The following is a 19,069-nucleotide window of genomic DNA, read 5'->3' on the forward strand; positions in this document are numbered from 1 at the left end:
GATTTTTCCTAGGTTGTGGATCAAGGGAGAGCGGCTCTCCAGGGGGTGGCTGTCACAGTCAATCATGCCAGCTTCTTTTTGAAAGAGTAATTGTACTCTTTAAGTTGGGCCCTTTACTTTTGACTTACACAGATTCATTTTCTGCCCCACTTATTAATTAATGCAGTGGGATAAATCAGGTGTTTCTTAGTGGTCTTAAACAAATCTACTGTGAAACAAAAGTGTACACTTTACACACATGTTTATTGACTTAAACAAAGACCACAGTAACATGTCAGATATAGTAGAGATGCTACAAAATCTGCTAGTTCGTATGTATTTTCCAAAGCCTGTCTGGATGTGAACTACATTGTGCCAGGAAAACTTACGGAGCGGGGCTTGTGTGGGATATCGTGCGAGCAAAAGAGCCTGTCTTGACGACGGGGAATTGTAAATGGACGGGTGTATAAACCTATAACCGGGCCCTTTATCTATAAGAAAGGAATAGTACAATTGTTTAATTAATTATAACATGTTTTAAAAGGTCTGTACTAAATATTTTGAATTAAATAAATGGTTTAAAAATTCTATCTCACCCTTTAACGAACGGGAATCGGTCGTTTTCTCTCTCGCGGAGAAAGGCTTTTCTGGGAAAATGGGTCTGTGCGTTTCAAAACAATGTATTATTTTATACGAATACAGTCTTTCCTACAACAGACAGTTATAAACATAAATATTTAAAAGATTATCAAAGTGTAGTACTGTGTGTGGTAATGATGTACAAATGTAGTCCAACAATGTTTATACATAAAACATTCATGCATGTTTAAATATTGCGCAGTAAAATTGTTTAAATAATTATAACATGTTTTAAAAAGGTCTGTACTAAAGATTTAGAATGAAATAAAGGAATTTAAAGCAGTATCTCACCTTTTAACGAAAGGAATATGTCTTTTCGCTCTATCACCAAGCATGTCCCGGAGAAAAAAAGGCTTTCGGGAAAGACGTGTGCATGCATGTGCATGTGCGTGTGTGTGTGCGTGCGCGGGCGTGTATGTTTCAAAACAAAGGGTTTTCGGTGGTGTGTGTTCAACAATGCCCTGGCATTTGCACTTAAGGCTCTCTCTCTCTCTCTCTCTGTGTCTAGATATCTGTCTACCCCCATCAAAAAGGTTTGAAACAATATAGGCACTTTCGATTCATTAACACACAAGCCTTTCAAATCCGATTTTCTTGACGCCCCAGAGGATGTGGGGGCTCAAAAGTCAAAACCCACAGCTGGAACATATCATGTATAGACCTACCCATGGGGTTAAAAAACATTGCTATATCTAAGCAGCACCGATACTAACGATCCCCCCACCCCGGTAGGTAAATTTACACCGGACACTCCCCAAGCTGTTTCCCCTGAGGTGCTATGAAGCATAAAGGCAATACAGCCAGACAGAATATGTTGAGACACCCTCCTGTTGTTTTAAATCATTGTTTTGGTGTCTAAACATTTGGGGTACTACAGGTCCATTTTTGCATACAGGATGGCGCCCCAGAAAAACGTCACCCCCGCTCTGTAAGCTCATTCCCTACTATCTCTCGGTCACGACAGATGTCCCAGTGAAACAGACAGTATTCAACCCTTCTGTATGACCGACTTTAACGCAACTCCAAACCCCAGGCCAACAGCCCAGAAGAGCGGAAGACCAATCAGCTAAAAGAATCCTTCCTCATGGAGCTTTTTGAAGGTGAGTTAGTGAAAATAATATATTATATTTGGATGCGTTAGGTATTTTTTCTGGGAATTGTTTGGATATTATAATTTGATATTGTTCTAATATTAAACCGGCATTATATGTTAGTTTTTAGGTATGTATTTAGACCCAAAAGGCCCGTATTTTCATAAGTTAAAGTGTATATATTTCATATGAATACATGTTAATATTATCTAACGTCTGTAGCATATCCAACATTGAGCCAACTGCTCCCGGGGATAAATGCTTTGGATCATCCAACATCAGCTGTTATAACTATCCCTGATGAGTATTCAGAGGAGCAACTGGAGGACATCAAATGTTACGAGATATCTATATGTCAACACTATGTATTTTTTATGATAAAATGTATAACCGACACCGAAGGCCCTACACCACGAGAGGACATGGTCGAGACGGAAGGGGTACCCCGGAACATAACTGTCACAACGTCCACAGAAGGTGACGCCTCTCCTCGGTCGGGCGGTGCTCGGCGTTCGTCGTCGCCGGCCTACTAGCTGCCACCGATCTGTGTTTCAGTGTCTGTTAGTTATGTCTGTTTTTTGATTGCACCTGTTTCGTGTTTATCATTAGTGGGGGGGTATTTAGTCTGTCTGTGTTTAGTTAGGATTCGTGCGGGATTGTTCTTTGTTACGTGTGGTGTTATATTGTTTGGGTTACGACTTATTGTATAGGCAGTAGGGTTGCCGGGCTGCGCCCCGTCTGCCCTTTTGAGCGGAGCTTCTTTTAGTCTTTTTGACTGTTGTGCTCCCAGCCGTATATGGATTTTGCCTTTGATTTATTCAATCAAGTTTGTTCCAACGGACCTCAGTCTCCTGGGCTTGACTCACCCTAAAACAGTTCTACCCGCTCATGACAGAATCCCGCACCACGTTATGGAGTCAGCAGGGACAGAAACACCGTCAATGGAGGAACAAGTCTCCCAACATGCCAGCCTCCTCCACCGACTGGGCACGGCCATGGACCAGGTGCTGGCCCGTTTGGAGAGCTGGGAGCGAGTCGCTCCTTCACCCCCACCAGGAGCAAGTCATCACCCGGCGCCCCTACCGACACCCACCGGACCCAGTACAGGCGGGATCCGGATCATGGCTCCCAGGGAGTTCGATGGGACGGCCGCTGGGTGCAAGGGGTTTTTGCTCCAGTTGGACCTATACCTGGCTACCGTCCGGCCCACTCCCTCCGATGAAGAGAGGGTGAGCGTCCTCGTCTCGTGCCTCACGGGTAGAGCTCTGGAATGGGCCAACGCCGTCTGGGAGGGCCCAGACTCAGCTAAGGACAACTACCCAGAGTTCGCTCGCCTCTTCCGGGCGGTATTCGATCATCCCCCGGAGGGCAAGGCGGCGGGCGAGCGATTATTCCATCTGAGGCAGGAGACGAGGAGCGCTCAGGACATTGCCCTGGAGTTCCGGGCTCTAGCCACCGGATCGGGGTGGAATGAGTGGGCCCTGATTGACCACTACAGGTGTAGTTTACGTGAGGACGTCCACCGGGAGCTGGCTTGCCGGGACCATACCACCACCCTGGACCAGTTGATTGATTTGTCTATCAGGCTGGACAACCTGCTGGCTGCCCGGGGACGTTCCGATAGGGGCCTACTCATTCCACCTCCCATCCCTCCTGCTCCAACGCCCATGGAGCTAGGAGGGACTGCTGCTAGGAGGACCGGAGGGGGGGGGCTCTCCTGCACCCACTGTGGCCGTAGAGGACACACTGCGGACCGGTGCTGGAGAGGTTCTCCCGGGAATTCAGATGGCAGGCAGAGCACCACTTCGACCCCCCAGGTGAGTCAGCCCCAGACACACCCAGAGCCCCCTGTCGACCACATGTACGTCTCTGCTTTTTTTTCCTGAGTTTTCCCCTCACTCCCAGTATAAGGCACTAGTCGATTCAGGCGCAGCTGGGAGTTTTATGGACCGTGGGGTTGCTGATAAGTTAGGGATTCCCCTGGTTAAACTGGACCAACCCTTCTCCGTGCACGCTTTAGATAGTCGACCACTAGGGTCTGGCCAAGTGAGGGAGGTAACAGTGCCACTGGTCATGGTGACGCAGGGGGGTCATGAGGAACGTATCAGCCTGTTCCTTATTGATTCCCCGGCATTTCCGGTGGTGCTGGGACTCCCCTGGCTAGCCTCTCACAATCCTCAGATTTCATGGGGGCAGAGGGCTCTTAAGGGGTGGTCGAGGGAGTGCTCAGGTAGGTGTATAGGAGTTTCCATCGGTGCAACCACGGTGGAGAGTCCAGACCAAGTCTCTACTGTACACATTCCCTCTGAATATGCCGATTTGGCTATCGCCTTCAGTAAAACGAAGGCGACTCAATTACCACCCCATCGACAGGGGGATTGTGTGATAAACCTCCAGGCTGGCGCGGCCCTTCCTAAAAGTCACGTGTATCCTCTGTCGCAGGAGGAGACAGTGGCTATGGAGACATACGTCACTGAGTCCTTGAGACAGGGATACATTCGGCCATCTAAATCACCCGTCTCCTCGAGTTTCTTTTTTGTGAAGAAGAAGGGAGGAGGCCTGCGCCCGTGCATTGACGATAGAGGTCTAAATTCTATCACAGTGGGGTTCAGTTACCCACTACCTCTCATTGCTACGGCCGTGGAGTCATTTCACGGGGCGCGCTTCTTCACCAAACTAGATCTCAGGAGTGCGTATAACCTGGTGCGTATCCAAGATGGAGACGAGTGGAAAACCGCATTTAGTACCACATCTGGCCATTATGAGTACCTCGTCATGCCGTATGGGTTAAAAAATGCTCCCGCCGTCTTCCAATCCTTTGTGGACGAGGTTCTCAGAGACATGCTCGGAAAGGGTGTGGTGGTGTACATCGATGACATCTTGATCTACTCCGCCACACGCGCCGCGCATGTAGCTCTGGTGCTTAAAGTGCTTGGGCGGCTGCTGGAGCATAACCTATACGTCAAGGCTGAGAAATGTGAGTTCTCCAAACAAGCCGTCTCTTTTCTGGGATATCGCATTTCCACCACAGGGGTGGTGATGGAAGATGACCGCGTTACGGCTGTGCGTAATTGGCCGACCCCTACCACGGTGAAGGAGGTGCAGCGGTTCTTGGGGTTCGCCAATTATTACCGGAGGTTTATCCGGGGTTTTGGTCAGGTGGCAGCTCCCATTACCTCACTGATGAAGGGGGGTCCGGTGCGATTGCGGTGGTCGGCAGAGGCGCACAGAGCCTTCCGTCGTCTGAAGGTTCTGTTTACCGACGCTCCGGTGCTGACGCATCCGGATCCCTCTTTGCCATTCATAGTGGAGGTGGACGCGTCCGAGGCTGTGGAAGGAGCTGTTCTTTTGCAGCGTTCGGGCGTTCCTCCGAAGCTCCGCCCCTGCGCATTCTTTTCTAAGAAGCTGAGCCCGGCGGAGCGCAACTATGATGTGGGGGACAGGGAGTAGTTAGCCGTGGTCAAGGCTTTGACAGTGTGGAGACATTGGCTTGAGGGGGCACGTCACCCTTTTCTCATCTGGACCGACCACCGTAACCTGGAGTACATCCGGGCAGCGAGGAGACTTAATCCTCGTCAAGCCAGGTGGGCCATGTTCTTTATGAGGTTTCAGTTTACCCTTTCGTACATTCCGGGTTCTCGGAACCGGGAGGCCGACGCACTGTCGCGTCTCTACGACACCGAGGAGCGGACCATCGATCCCACTCCCATACTCCCTGCTTCCTGTCTGGTGGCACCGGTGGTATGGGAGGTGGATGCGGACATCGAGCAGGCGAGTCGGTCAGAACCCACTCCACCTCAATGTCCCGCGGGTCTGAAGTTCGTTCCGCTGGGTGTTCGCGATCGCTTGATCCGATGGGCCCACACTCTACCCTCCTCGGGTCACCCTGGGGTGGAACGGACAGTGCGCGGCCTGAAGGGGAAGTACTGGTGGCCCACCTTGGTTGAGGATGTAAGACACTATGTCTCTTCCTGTTCGGTGTGCGCCCAGAGCAAGGCTCCTAGGTACCTGCCTCGAGGGAAATTACAGCCCCTCCCCGTTCCACAGCGGCCTTGGTCTCACCTCTCGGTGGATTTCCTAACGGATCTCCCGCCATCTCAGGGGAACACGACGATCCTGGTTGTTGTGGATCGGTTCTCAAAGTCCTGCCATCTGCTTCCATTGCCCGTTCTTCCTACGGCCCTACAGACCGCGGAGGCCCTATTCAGCCACGTCTTCCGGCACTACGGGGTGCCCGAGGACATCGTATCTGATCGGGGTCCCCAGTTTACGTCCAGGGTATGGAGGTCGTTTATGGAGAGGCTGGGGTCTCGGTCAGCCTGACCTCGGGTTTCCACCCCGAGAGTAATGGGCAGGTAGAGCGCATTAACCAGGATGTAGGCAGGTTTCTGCGGTCGTATTGCCAGGACCGGCCAGGGGAGTGGGCGCGGTTCGTGCCCTGGGCCGAGATGGCCCAGAACTCTCAGCGCCACTCCTCTACTAACCTGTCACCCTTCCAGGTCGTGTTGGGTTATCAGCCGGTCCTGGTGCCATGGCAACAGAGCCAGACAGAGGCTCCTGCGGTGGAGGAATGGGTCCAGCGCTCTAGGGAGACCTGGAATGCTGTCCAGGAGTGTATGAAGAGGGCTGGAGAACGTCACAAGGAGAGCGCTGACCGCCACCGCAGTGAGGCCCCTGTGTTTAACCCAGTCTGGCTCTCGACCCGGAACCTGCCCCTCCGCCTGCCCTGCCGGAAGCTGGGTCCGCGATTTGTGGGGCCATTCAAAGTCCTGAGGAGAATAAACGAGGTGTGTTATAGGTTACAACTTCCTACATATTACCGTATTAACCCCTCGCTGGTCCGCTGCAGGACGCTGAGGTGCGGGAGGCCCCCCCGCCCCCCCTGGACATCGGAGGGGCCCCGGCGTATACAGTCCGGGCCATCTTGGACTCCCGACGTCGGGTGGGGGGCCTGCAGAGGGGCCTGGGAGGGGTACGGTCCGGAGGAGAGGTGCTGGGTCCCGGTGAGGGACATTCTGGATCCAGTCATGTTGTGGAATTTCCACAGCCTCCGCCCGGATCGCCCGGCGCCTCGCCCTCCGGGTCGTCCCCGAGGCCGGAGTCGGCGCGCTGAGGGACCTGCGCGTCAGGGGAGGGGTACTGTCACAACGTCCACAGAAGGTGGCGCCTCTCCTCGGTCGGGCGGTGCTCGGCGTTCGTCGTCGCCGGCCTACTAGCTGCCACCGATCTGTGTTTCAGTGTCTGTTAGTTATGTCTGTTTTTTTTGATTGCACCTGTTTCGTGTTTGTCATTAGTGGGGGGGGTATTTAGTCTGTCTGTGTTTAGTTAGGATTCGTGCGGGATTGTTCTTTGTTACGTGTGGTGTTATATTGTTTGGTTTACGACTTATTGTATAGGCAGTAGGGTTGCCGGGCTGCGCCCCGTCTGCCCTTTTGAGCGGAGCTTCTTTTAGTCTTTTTGACTGTTGTGCTCCCAGCCGTATATGGATTTTGCCTTTGATTTATTAAATCAAGTTTGTTCCAACGGACCTCAGTCTCCTGCGCTTGACTCACCCTAAAACAGTTCTACCCGCTCGTGACAATAACGAGTAAAACACTGAATTCTGATCATTTCCCCGCTTTAAATGACATTTCGGAGGTCTTTGATTTGCGGTTGTTTGAAATGGGCAGACAACATGATAAGGTCAACTCCGAGATAGAAACAATATTCAGTCAAGATATTCTAAAACTGGAGGACATCCATTTTTACAATATATATCTCTATGTCAATTGTATGTATTTTTTATAATAAAATGTGTATGTAACGATCGTCAAAAGGAGTAGACCAAGGTGCAGCGTGGTACGTGTTCATATTGAATTTATTTTAACTCAGAACACTTCAACAAAAGAATAAACAATGACAAACAACCGTCACGTCTTGCAGGCTATAACGAGCAGTACAAAATTAAGATCCCACAACTACAGGTGGGGAAAGGCTGCCTACAGTGGGGGAAAAAAGTATTTGATCCCCTGCTGATTTTGTACGTTTGCCAACTTACAAAAAAATTATCAGTCTATAATTTTAATAGTAGGTTTATTTGAACAGTGAGAGACAGAAAAACAACCAAAAAATCCAGAAAAACGCATGTCAAAAATTTTATAAAATGATTTGCATTTTAATGAGGGAAATAAATATTTAACCCCTCTGCAAAACATGACTTAGTACTTGGTGGCAAAACCCTTGTTGGCGATCACAGAGGTCAGACGTTTCTTGTTGTTGGCCACCAGGTTTGCACACATCTCAGGAGGGGTTTTGTCCCACTCCTCTTTGCAGATCTTCTCCAAGTCATTAAGGTTTCGAGGCTGACGTTTGGCAACTCGAACCTTCAGCTCCCTCCACAGATTTTCTATGGGATTACGGTCTGGAGACTGGCTAGGCCACTCCAGGACCTTAATGTGCTTCTTCTTGAGCCACTCCTTTGTTGCCTTGGCCGTGTGTTTTGGGTCATTGTCATGCTGGAATACCCATCCACGACCCATTTTCAATGCCCGGGCTGAGGAAAGGAGGTTTTCACCCAAAATTTTACGGTACATGGCCCCGTCCATCGTCCCTTTGATGCGGTGAAGTTGTCCTGTCCACTTAGCAGAAAAACACCCCCAAAGCATAATGTTTCCACCTCCATGTTTGACGGTGGAGATGGTGTTCTTGGGGTCATAGGCAGCATTCCTCCTCCTCCAAACACGTCAAGTTGAGTTGATGTCAAAGAGCTCCAGTTTGGTCTCATCTGACCACAACACTTTCACCAGTTGTCCTCTGAGTCATTCAGATATTCATTGGCAGACTTCAGACGGGCCTGTGTATGTATTCTTGAGCAGGGGGACCTTGCGGACGCTGCAGGATTTCAGTCCTTCACGGCGTAGTGTGTTACCAATTGTTTTCTTGGTGACTATGGTCCCAGCTGCCTTGAGATTATTGACAAGATCCTCCCGTGTAGTTCTGGGCTGATTCCTCACCGTTCTCATGATCATTGCAACTCCACGAGGTGAGATCTTGCTTGGAGCCCCAGGCCGAGGGAGATTGACAGTTCTTTTGTTTTTCTTCCATTTGCGAATAATCGCACCAAATGTTGTCACCTTCTCACCAAGCTGCTTGGTGATGGTCTTGTAGCCCATTCCAGCCTTGTGTAGGTCTACAATCTTGTCCCTGAAATCCTTGGAGAGCTCTTTGGTCTTGGCCATGGTGGAGAGTTTGAAATCTGATTGATTGATTGCTTCTGTGGACAGGTGTCTTTTTTACAGGTAACAAGCTGTGGTTAGGAGCACTCCCTTTAAGAGTGTGCTCCTAATCTCAGCTCGTTACCTGTATAAAAGACACCCGGGAGCCAGAAATCTTTCTGATTGAAAAGGGGTCAAATACTTATTTCCCTCATTGAAATGCAAATCAATTTATAACATTTTTGACACACGTTTTTCTGGATATTTTTGTTGTTATTCTGTCTCTCACTGTTCAAATAAACCTACCATTAAAATTATAGACTGATCCTTTCTTTGTCAGTGGGCAAACGTACAAAATCAGCATGGGATCAAATACTTTTCCCCCCACTGTAAGTATGATTCCTAATCAGAGACAACGATAGACAGCTGCCTCTGATTAGGAACCATACTCGGCTCAACACAAAGAAATTGTCACATCCTGACCAATAGAGGGAGTATTTGTATTATATATTTGGTCAGGATGTGGCAGAAGGGTATTTGTTATGTATGGTTGGGGTTGTGTGTGTTATTAAAGTGGTGTTTGGTTTATGTAGTCTGGGGTTTGAGTAATTGTTCTAGTGTGGGTTTTCTATGGCTTTCTGGTCTGTCTGTGTGGTTTGTATGGCTCCCGATCAGGAACAGCTGTACGTCGTTGTTCCTGATTGGGAGTCATATATTAGATGCTTGTTTTCACCTGGGGATTTTGTGGGTAGTTGTCTTTAGCACTGCTGTTGTGAGTATAGCCTGTTAAACTGTCTTTTGTCATTCTTCGTTTTGTTATTTTTTCCGTGCTCTCTGTGTTTAATAAATATTCAAGATGAGCATCCACATTCCTGCTGCGTTTTGGTCATCTCTACCCAATGACACCCGTGACATAAATAGACACCATAGAATGCCCACCCCACACCCTGACCTAACCACATAGAGAAACAAACCGTCTCACTCAGGTCAGGGCGTGACAGTAGCCTCCCCCAAAGGTGCGGACTCCCGGCCGCAAACCTGAACCTATAGGGGAGGGGCTGGGTGGGCATCCATACTTGGCGGCGGCTCTGGTTCGGGGCGTAGCCCCCACACCGCCCGCTGATCCCCCCGCTTCTGTGTCGCCGGAAGAACCAGACCGTGGATCATCACCGGAGGCTCTGAAACACCGACCGCCGCTGAAGACTCTGGGCTGCAGGCCGCCGCTGAAGACTCTGGGCTGCAGGCCGCCGCTGAAGACTCTGGGCTGCAGGCCGTCGCTGAAGACTCTGGGCTGCAGGCCGTCGCTGAAGACTCTGGGCTGCAGGCCGTCTCAGGAGGCTCCGGACTGGGGAGCGTCGCTGGAGGCTTTATGGAAACCACTTTTCACATTATGTACAGACATAGAGAGCCATCACATCAAGGTGTAACAGGGATGAATGGCTATTCAATGTACAACAGTAGTCTTCTGTAACAAGCAATACGTGTTAAATATGTTTTACATACATCTATGACTGAACGGTTTCACAAACTCCTTTTAAAGGTTTTGTAAGTAAGCTGTAACAGGCCTCATTCAGCAGTCTAGAGATTAACCTAGAAACACCAAAAACATCAATGTTTAGAGCAGCTTGGAGATTATTCCCCATGTAAGGGGGGCAAAGAGCTGATTTACCTAACTCTGTACAGACCAAATGAATTTCCAGAGTTAGCAAGCCCTGACACTGGGTATGATAACTCTGACGCGTACGTCTAATGATTATTGTAGATGTTAACAACCAAGGGAGTTTACAGTAGGTCAAAGAGCTGTATAAAGGCAAAGAGAGCAACAAATTGACCTACGTGACCTCAAAGACGGACAGCCTACTTTTGAGCAAGAGGCCTGACCTATTTCTATGTAAGAAGCCACATTTTTTTATATTCAGCTTCTTAATTAACTAACTCATCAATGTTTTTTAAAAGTCAGCTTAACGTCTATACTAATACAACATACTAGGTACATACACTTCAATCATTAGAATAATTTTCGTACACTCGAGAAAACAACATATACTTAGTTTTACACGTATTCAATAATAATTTAAGGTCAGTAAAGATTTTATGCAAAATAATGAAAGCATAATGTAGTTCAGATAGAGCACGATCAGCAGGGCGGACGATAGAGTACACAACTGTATCGTCAGCATGACGATGCAGGTAAAACTTTATTATTATTATATTTATATATTTCTGACAAAATAATATTATTAATGTATACAATATATTTGTTTATTAGACATTCCAACATATAACACAATATCGAGATACTAAAAAATGTATATGCAACATTTGAACAACTGTGAACCCCCTCGGGTTATGATGTATATGACATGACGATACCTGGGCAATATGGATACGTACAGTATATAAAGATTAACAAGCATAAATACAGTAGATTTTGTAAGTTTTTCATGTATAAATTACAATATTTTCTCTAGATGACATTTTTATTTTCTCTAATTTCAAGAACTACAGGCAATTACACTAACTTTGGTAAATTACATGTAGTATTTACAACTCTAAAATAATCTAAATGTATGTGTTGTGCAAAGTATTTTTATTCTCAGTCCACAGAATGGAACACCTATCATTGAACCATGATAACGTGAGTTACTAATGATATACACTATTCGTTTCTGGGAAATAGATCCTTGTTTCTATCGCTTCTACCATATTTATTTTGACCCCATTCATGAAAGCTCACCCTTCCAGGAAAACAAACGTTTGTTCCCCCACAATGTAGACCAGTTATAACAATCACATATGTGTGGATTATGTCTGGAATTAGGACTAGCAGAGCATACCTATAAAGCAAAAAGCAAGGGGATGACAGTTGAGAAAATAGGCAAAATAATTAAAAAGAATCGAATCCACAATTACATAATATGCAATGAACTACTGACTTTTTCATTTGTAAATCATTATTATAACCCAAATGAAACCTTTGGTTTATACGTGTCTACAGCTCACAAGTATTATTAAAAATGTGTAAGAAATTGAAATACACAATATATGTACCCCATCTCAATTTTCACAAGAGACATATTCTGACATTTTAAACAAAATTGTAAACTCTTTACACATACTTATGCTACTTTCACATAACAAAATACAATGTCAGTGTCAGTGTATGCATGCTTCGATGCTGTGGGGAATGTGTTATATCATGTACATGTTCCCCCCATAGATATTCCTTAACATCCTAGATCCTAGTACATTAGTAGTACATAACCGTGTAATAGTGTAGTACTACAGTACGGACCTGTCTTCTGTGTAGTACTGTATATAAAACATCAGTGACTCTTTTATTCAACAAAAGTTCTTGTTCTCTACAGTTTAACATAAACAATATTTCACTCCACTCTAAAAATATACTTTTTGGATTATAAACATGTAAATAAAAAAAATAGAAAAGGAATACTAAAATAGCCCCTGTACCTACGCATCCAAATCGAATATTTTATTTTCACTAATTCACCTTCAAAAAGCTCCATGAGGAAGGATTCACAGATTATCTTTTAGCTGATTGGTCTTCCGCTCTTCTGGGCTGTTGGCCTGGGGTTTGGAGTTGCGTTAAAGTCGGTCATACAGAAGGGTTGAATACTGTCTGTTTCACTAGGACATCTGTCGTGACTGAGAGATAGTAGGGAATGAGCTTACAGAGCGGGGGTGACGTTTTTCTGGGGCGCCATCCTGTATGCAAAAATTGACCTGTAGTACCCCGAATGTTTAGAGACCAAAACAATGATTTAAAACAACAGGAGGGTGTCTCAACATATTCTGTCTGGCTGTATTGCCTTTATGCTTCATAGCACCTCAGGGGAAACAGCTTGGGGGGTGTCCGATGTAAATTTACCGACCGGGGTGGGGGGACCGTTAGTATCAGTGCTGATTAGATAAAACAATGTTTTTTAACCCCATGGGTAGGTCTATACATGATATGTTCCGGCTGTGGGTTTTGACTTTTGAGCCCCCACATCCTCTGGGGGGGTCAATAAAATCGGATTTGAAAGGCTTGTGTGTTAGTGAATCGAAAGTGCCTATATTTTTTCAAACCTTTTTGATGGGGGTAGACAGATATCTAGACAGAGAGAGAGAGAGAGCCTTAAGTGCAAATGCCAGGGCATTGTTGAACACACACCACCGAAAACCCTTTGTTTTGAAACACACACACATACACGCCCGCACGCACACACGCACACGCACATGCACACACACATCTTTCCCGAAAGCCTTTTTTCTCCGGCATACACGCCCGCACACGCACGCACATGCACACGCACATGCACGCACACATCTTTCCCGAAAGCCTTTTTTCTCCGGGAATACATTGTTTTGAAACGCACAGACCCATTTTCCCAGAAAAGCCTTTCTCCGCGATAGAGAAAACAACCGATTCCCGTTCGATAAAGGGTGAGATAGAATTTTAAAACCATTTATTTACAAACTAGCAGATTTTTTAGCATCTCTACTATATCTGACATGTTACTGTGGTCTTTTTTTAAGTCAATAAACATGTGTGTAAAGTGTACACTTTTGTTTCACAGTAGATTTGTTTAAGACCACTAAGAAACACCTGATTTATCCCACTGCATTAATTAATAAGTGGGGCAGAAAATGAATCTGTGTAAGTCAAAAGTAAAGGGCCCAACTTAAAGAGTACAATTACCCTTTCAAAAAGAAGCTGGCATGATTGACTGTGACAGCCACCCCCTGGAGAGCAGCTCTCCCTTGATCCACAACCTAGGAAAAATCACCTGTTGTTTGGGTATCGTTATGTATATATGCCCTCCTACTGTTGAATTGTTTAGATAAAAAAACATTGTTTCAAACACCCCTGCAGAGACATATATACACACACACACACACACACACACACACACACACACACACACACACACACACACACACACACACACACACACACACACACACACACACCCCAGGATAGATCAAATGCATACACATGCTTTAACATATAGATATGCACTATCTTGTTAAATAAACACTAGCTAAAGCGTGATAGCTTCAAAGAAATAGATGCACTATATGCATAAATTAACACTCACTCTAAGGCATGAGAACCGGAACATGATGCCCTTATATGGACATAACCACGTGATACCTTCCCGCTAGGATGTCCTGACAGGTTGCCCAAATATGGGCATGTACACGTCACCCGGACATAGGGTCATAAATCAAACGTTTGACGCGTGCTGTCTACTGTATTCTCTCTCACAAAGTGCTGTACAGGAACTCAGCCTAAAACCCCAAACAGCAAGCAACGCAGGTGTAGAAGCACGATAAATCAATGCATTGGAGTAAAAGCATAGTCTATTTTTATCAAGTGTCCATGGCAAACAAATGATGAAAATGAGCAAGTACAAAGGAACCAACCAACTTCCACTGTGAAGAATGAGTCAGCTGAGGCATCGTGGAAACTTCAGCACTCTTAGTCTGCCGACGATGTGTTCTGAGCAAAGAGGAGACAGCTTGTGCAGCTTCATCTTAGACAGGTATAATGTTTTTACACTCAGTATACAGAGATGGAACTCTAACTGCCTATTCTATTCTATTCTATTCTTATGGCAGAGTCAGGATTTGGCATAATCAGCATGAGTCCATAGCCCCATCCTGCCTGGTGTCAACTATACAGGCTGGTGTCGGTGGTGTAATGGTGTGCGAAACGTATTTCTGGCACACGTTAGGTCCCTTGATACTAATTGAGCAACGTTGGGTGTACCTCATAAACTGGCCCTGAGTATATATAGAACCTTTTTTAGTAAAGCGTTCTTTAATCTCGTCCAAAGAACCAAAAGGTTCTATATAGAACCCCAAATAACAATTTTTTCTAAGAGTATAGACGGACATATATATCTTCAACATACAAAGGACCTCATAAGATTCTTATAATATTTTTCCATATAGGTAAGCAATTCAGGCACGTGCAGCCTGGCATTTTATATAAAATGTACAGTACATAATAACAATTTTGTGTGAAGGTAGACCGATGCCCTCTCACATCAGACAGAGATGATGATCTTGCTTATAGCTTATTTTTATTAACAACCTGCAGACATCTCCGCAGTACCTTCCACACACTCAACAGAATCCTCCATTTGAACAAACTGAGCCCTTGAGGCAGGAGGCCACGGGTGTGAGCAATCAACTAATTAACAGTCAGTGCAAGCGATCAGTTCACAATTAAAGGGACATTAAAGGGAGAATTAAAGGGACAACTCAGTCTACATTAAAACACACAGGTAAAGGTTGGGCTGGTGAATAAAGATACATTAACTGGATTTAGATTCGATGACAAATAGGATTCTTGAATATAAACACAATAGAACACATTTGCACAAATGACAGTGAAGGCTACTCCTCCACAAATTCCTAGGCAAGCTAATGTCTTAAAATTAAACTGAAATATCGACAAAGGCTTTTGCTAAACAGAAATGATTTCTTATGTTAAATTCTGATGAAAAAGGTTCCAGGTAGAACCTCCCACTGGGCAAAAACTGATGTTTCCACTTCATTTCAACCCAAAAAATATATGTGAATCAATGTGGAAAACTGATTGAATTTGCAAAGTCATCAACTTAAGGGCATTTAATATTTTTTTCACTGAACTTTTTACCTAAATGCAATGATATTGTGAAATTTTATTGATTTAACATTGAATTCACGCAAGGTAGAACCCCTTCCCCTCCACAAATCACCCTTTTTTTCCAGAGTGTAGTTGGTTAACTGTTGGCAAGCAGGCCATGGTTGGTGAAATGTTGGCATTTTGAATGGGGGGGGGCAGCTGCTAGAGGCAACAGCAGCTAAAAAGCAAACTATATCAGCTACCATCAGTTAACGACAGGGATTTCATCAGCTAGCCTTCGTCCACACGGCCTCAATCACAAGTCCCATAATCACGTTCACCAATAAGACCCAACAGCCGTCCTGTTGAAAGTAAAAACAGAGATTCTGAATTAAGAGCCATAAGAATAAACCATCATCGAGCACTGAGTCTACAACAGTAGTACAGGCAGATAGCAGTACAACCGTAGATATACAGTGAGTAGCATTATCTGTGGCTTTTCAGTAATCTTTCATGAGTCTTGTGGTTCCTCACCAGTAGATTTCGCCCAGTAGATCAGTCCAGCTACTACAAAGACCACCCCCAGCAGCAGCCCACAGACACCAATCACTATCTTATTCTTCTCAGACTTAGGCAAGGAGGGATCTGCAATTACACATTTAACAAAGATGATGGTCTCCAAACCACACGCAAATGAAAATACTATTTTAATCTCCCTATTCCACAGAGACATTGGGCTATACGACACAAACTGGTGAACATTTCAGAGATGACTTGTGACTGTTCTACTCTTCAGCTGATGAGTTAAGAGTTGACTTTCCTTGTCCCCATGTTCATATTAGTGAGCCCTAATATGAAATAGCCACTGTTCTGCAGCCCTGTTGGGGAGTCGGGTGAAGTCGCTCTCACTTATACACTTACTCCACCCACACACCCTTACTCCACCCATGCCCTTACCCCAGTAATAAAGTTTGGGCTCAGTCTGGCTGATGTGCTCCACCATACAAGTGATTCTCTCTCCAGTTGTGGGTGTGTACTTCAAATAGGACTGTATCTGGTAGCTCCAGAGTCCATTGGCCAGTACGTCAGTGGAGGTCACATCTGAGGTCACTTCCTCCCCGTTCCTCAGCCACGTCACTCTGATGTGTTTGGGGTAGAAGAAGTGGACGCTACACACAAGGCTGGAGTCACTGGATGGCCCCTCTAGCCTCAGTGTGACGTTGGGCTCAACTAGAGAAGGAGGTCAATGAATCAATGATGATACGTTATAACTGGAAGAATAAGGTTTCAAGCAGAAATGTTGAGTGCTTGCTACAGAAATCTGTAGCCTAAAATGGTGGGAAATGTGCCTGACCAGCACTCCAATGTTGAATTTCCAAATTTGTTTAAATTAGGTTAAGGGTTTGGTTGATAAACGGTACGTTTAAGATTTTGGCTAGTTGGGCTGTCAATGGGATGCTAGTCAGAAAAGTCCCCTTAGTCTGCCCCTTCCCAGCTCTAGCAGTTAAAGCCACAGTCAGTAAGATTTCCAGTTGTTTATGGTTCATTCCAACAATTCCTCCTTTATTTAGAAGAATATGGCTTTGAACTACTGTACCTTACTAGATTATTACAACTGACCTACAGTATTACTCCATGGTCTATGTTTTGTTGAAATACAATAACGTAATTGAAAGAAATGTGACATGTTATCAAGTACTGCAGAGCATATCCTATAGACGTAAAAGAAATCAAGTGAAGGATAACTTCCAGTTGTTAGTGAATTGTTATAATCACCCATAAACATCTCTGTTGCGTTGTAGATCCGATTAGCATATGGCTTGCATAACACACCCATATCTGTTCTCCTCCTGGGGATCTCATCTGGGTCCTCATTCCACTTTTCTGCAGATATCACTCCCCATGCTGTGTATCCTGTCCACCTCTCTGTGGTGCTGTTGTACTGAGCCACCAAGATCTTGTTAAAATGATGCTCTAAAATATACTCCATATTATGTAAATCTCTGGAGCTAAACCTACACCATGCATCATCGTGTGCAAAATCTTCATCTGAGGAATCAACTATAACAGAAAAAGGACAGGTAAAAGTATTTTTTAATAGACAGATTTGAAGAGTTATGCACACTTCAGAAATATAATTATTAGGGTATATCTGGCCGCCAGTCCATTAAATGCCCCCCTGAAGAAATTGGTCCAAAAATAATTTGTGCAGCCCTCCATTGAATTTCAAATTCCCTATGTGGCTCTCGAGCCAGAATTATTGCCCATCCCTGTCTTATAGTGTGTAAATTACTAGTTTATAACTAGCCATACAAATGTGTTGTTTCATTGCAAGAATATGGGACAAATGTAAAACACTTTGGCCTAGATTCAATCAGATCAAGCCTTAACCGCCGATTGCAGACACATGCATAGCATATGTTTTGGCGGTGTTGGAGGTGGAACTGCCTTGGAGTCATTATTAAATCGTTGAGCAGCTACTCTTGCGATCATTGTCAAGAAGCCACACCCACCCCACTCGCGTTAGAAGTTCAGAACGGGAAAGTGAAGGCTAACTGAATAATTACACTCAAAGTGAAAAAGGATTAAACGAAATAATAAGGATTTCTATCATCCTAATCGAGGTGTAGATTAGGCCTAAATCTCACATTCCAGTGTTCGAATTTGTAAACAAGGATGCATGGAATTTCTGTTAATGCGTCTCTGTTCAGCCAATTGCAATGTCCACTTTCTTTCACTGTTGAAAAGCAATAAAATCTCATTTGGATTATGATTGTTTGAACTCACCCACTTCAGACAGAGAGGAGAAGAGGAGCAGCAGGTGGATGGAGAAGCAATTCAGCACATACATGATCAAGTCTCAGAGTTAGAACTTTTCAACTGTGAAACAACACTGAGGAAACTAAAGCTGTTTCAAGAACCACCCTTTTAGACAGCTGGGAAACTTCAGTTTTGAACTCAGCAGGACCGTTGCCAACCTGGACTCAGAGGGTAGACGTAACATAGTAAATGTAAATCCGGACACTCCAGTTAGTATGATATGTTACGGTATGTATTAAGTTTTGGCTGTTCTTCATCCATTTTGTATATGATATGCTATCGATTACAATTCCTTTGATATGTTACGAATTGCAATTCATACAATATGTTACTAATTGCAATTAATACAACCTTACAGTGAAATGCGTACTTACGAGCCCCTAACCAACAATGCAGTTTCAAAAAATAAAATGATGTTAACAATTTGCTTAACGTACTATACAGTATGTTACGAATTCCAATTTGTTTTGGCTAACGTTCTTAAGGTAGCTAGGTGACTAACGCCAACGTTGGCTAGGTAGCTAGGTGACTAACGCCAACGTTAACTAGGTGACTAACATTGGTTAGGCTAAGGGTTAGGTTAAGGTAAGGTTTAGGAGTTAGGTTAAAGTGCCGCTGTATGACGCAACTGAGAAACCACTGTATGTAGATATTCCATTAAAAATCAGCCGTTTCCAGCTACAGTAGTCATTTACAACATTAACCATGTCTACACTGTATTTCTGATC

The 19,069-nt window shown here is 45.1% G+C and overlaps 1 protein-coding gene across 1 annotated transcript; it reads right to left on the minus strand.

Annotated features, from left to right (window-relative positions):
* Nucleotides 1-14,977: 14,977 nt before the first annotated feature.
* LOC106567570 (HLA class II histocompatibility antigen, DQ beta 1 chain) lies at nucleotides 14,978-18,460 on the minus strand. Its single transcript, XM_014137042.2, has 5 exons — nucleotides 18,309-18,460; nucleotides 17,298-17,582; nucleotides 16,479-16,751; nucleotides 16,056-16,166; nucleotides 14,978-15,883 (listed from the first exon to the last, which is right to left on the minus strand). Exons 1-5 carry the CDS (start codon nucleotides 18,370-18,372, stop codon nucleotides 15,834-15,836), a joined length of 783 nt encoding a protein of 260 aa, XP_013992517.2. The 5' UTR covers nucleotides 18,373-18,460; the 3' UTR covers nucleotides 14,978-15,833.
* Nucleotides 18,461-19,069: the final 609 nt, after the last annotated feature.

Source organism: Salmo salar, chromosome ssa13, assembly GCF_905237065.1.
Source record: "Salmo salar chromosome ssa13, Ssal_v3.1, whole genome shotgun sequence".
In the NCBI taxonomy this organism is placed as follows: Eukaryota; Metazoa; Chordata; class Actinopteri; order Salmoniformes; family Salmonidae; genus Salmo; species Salmo salar.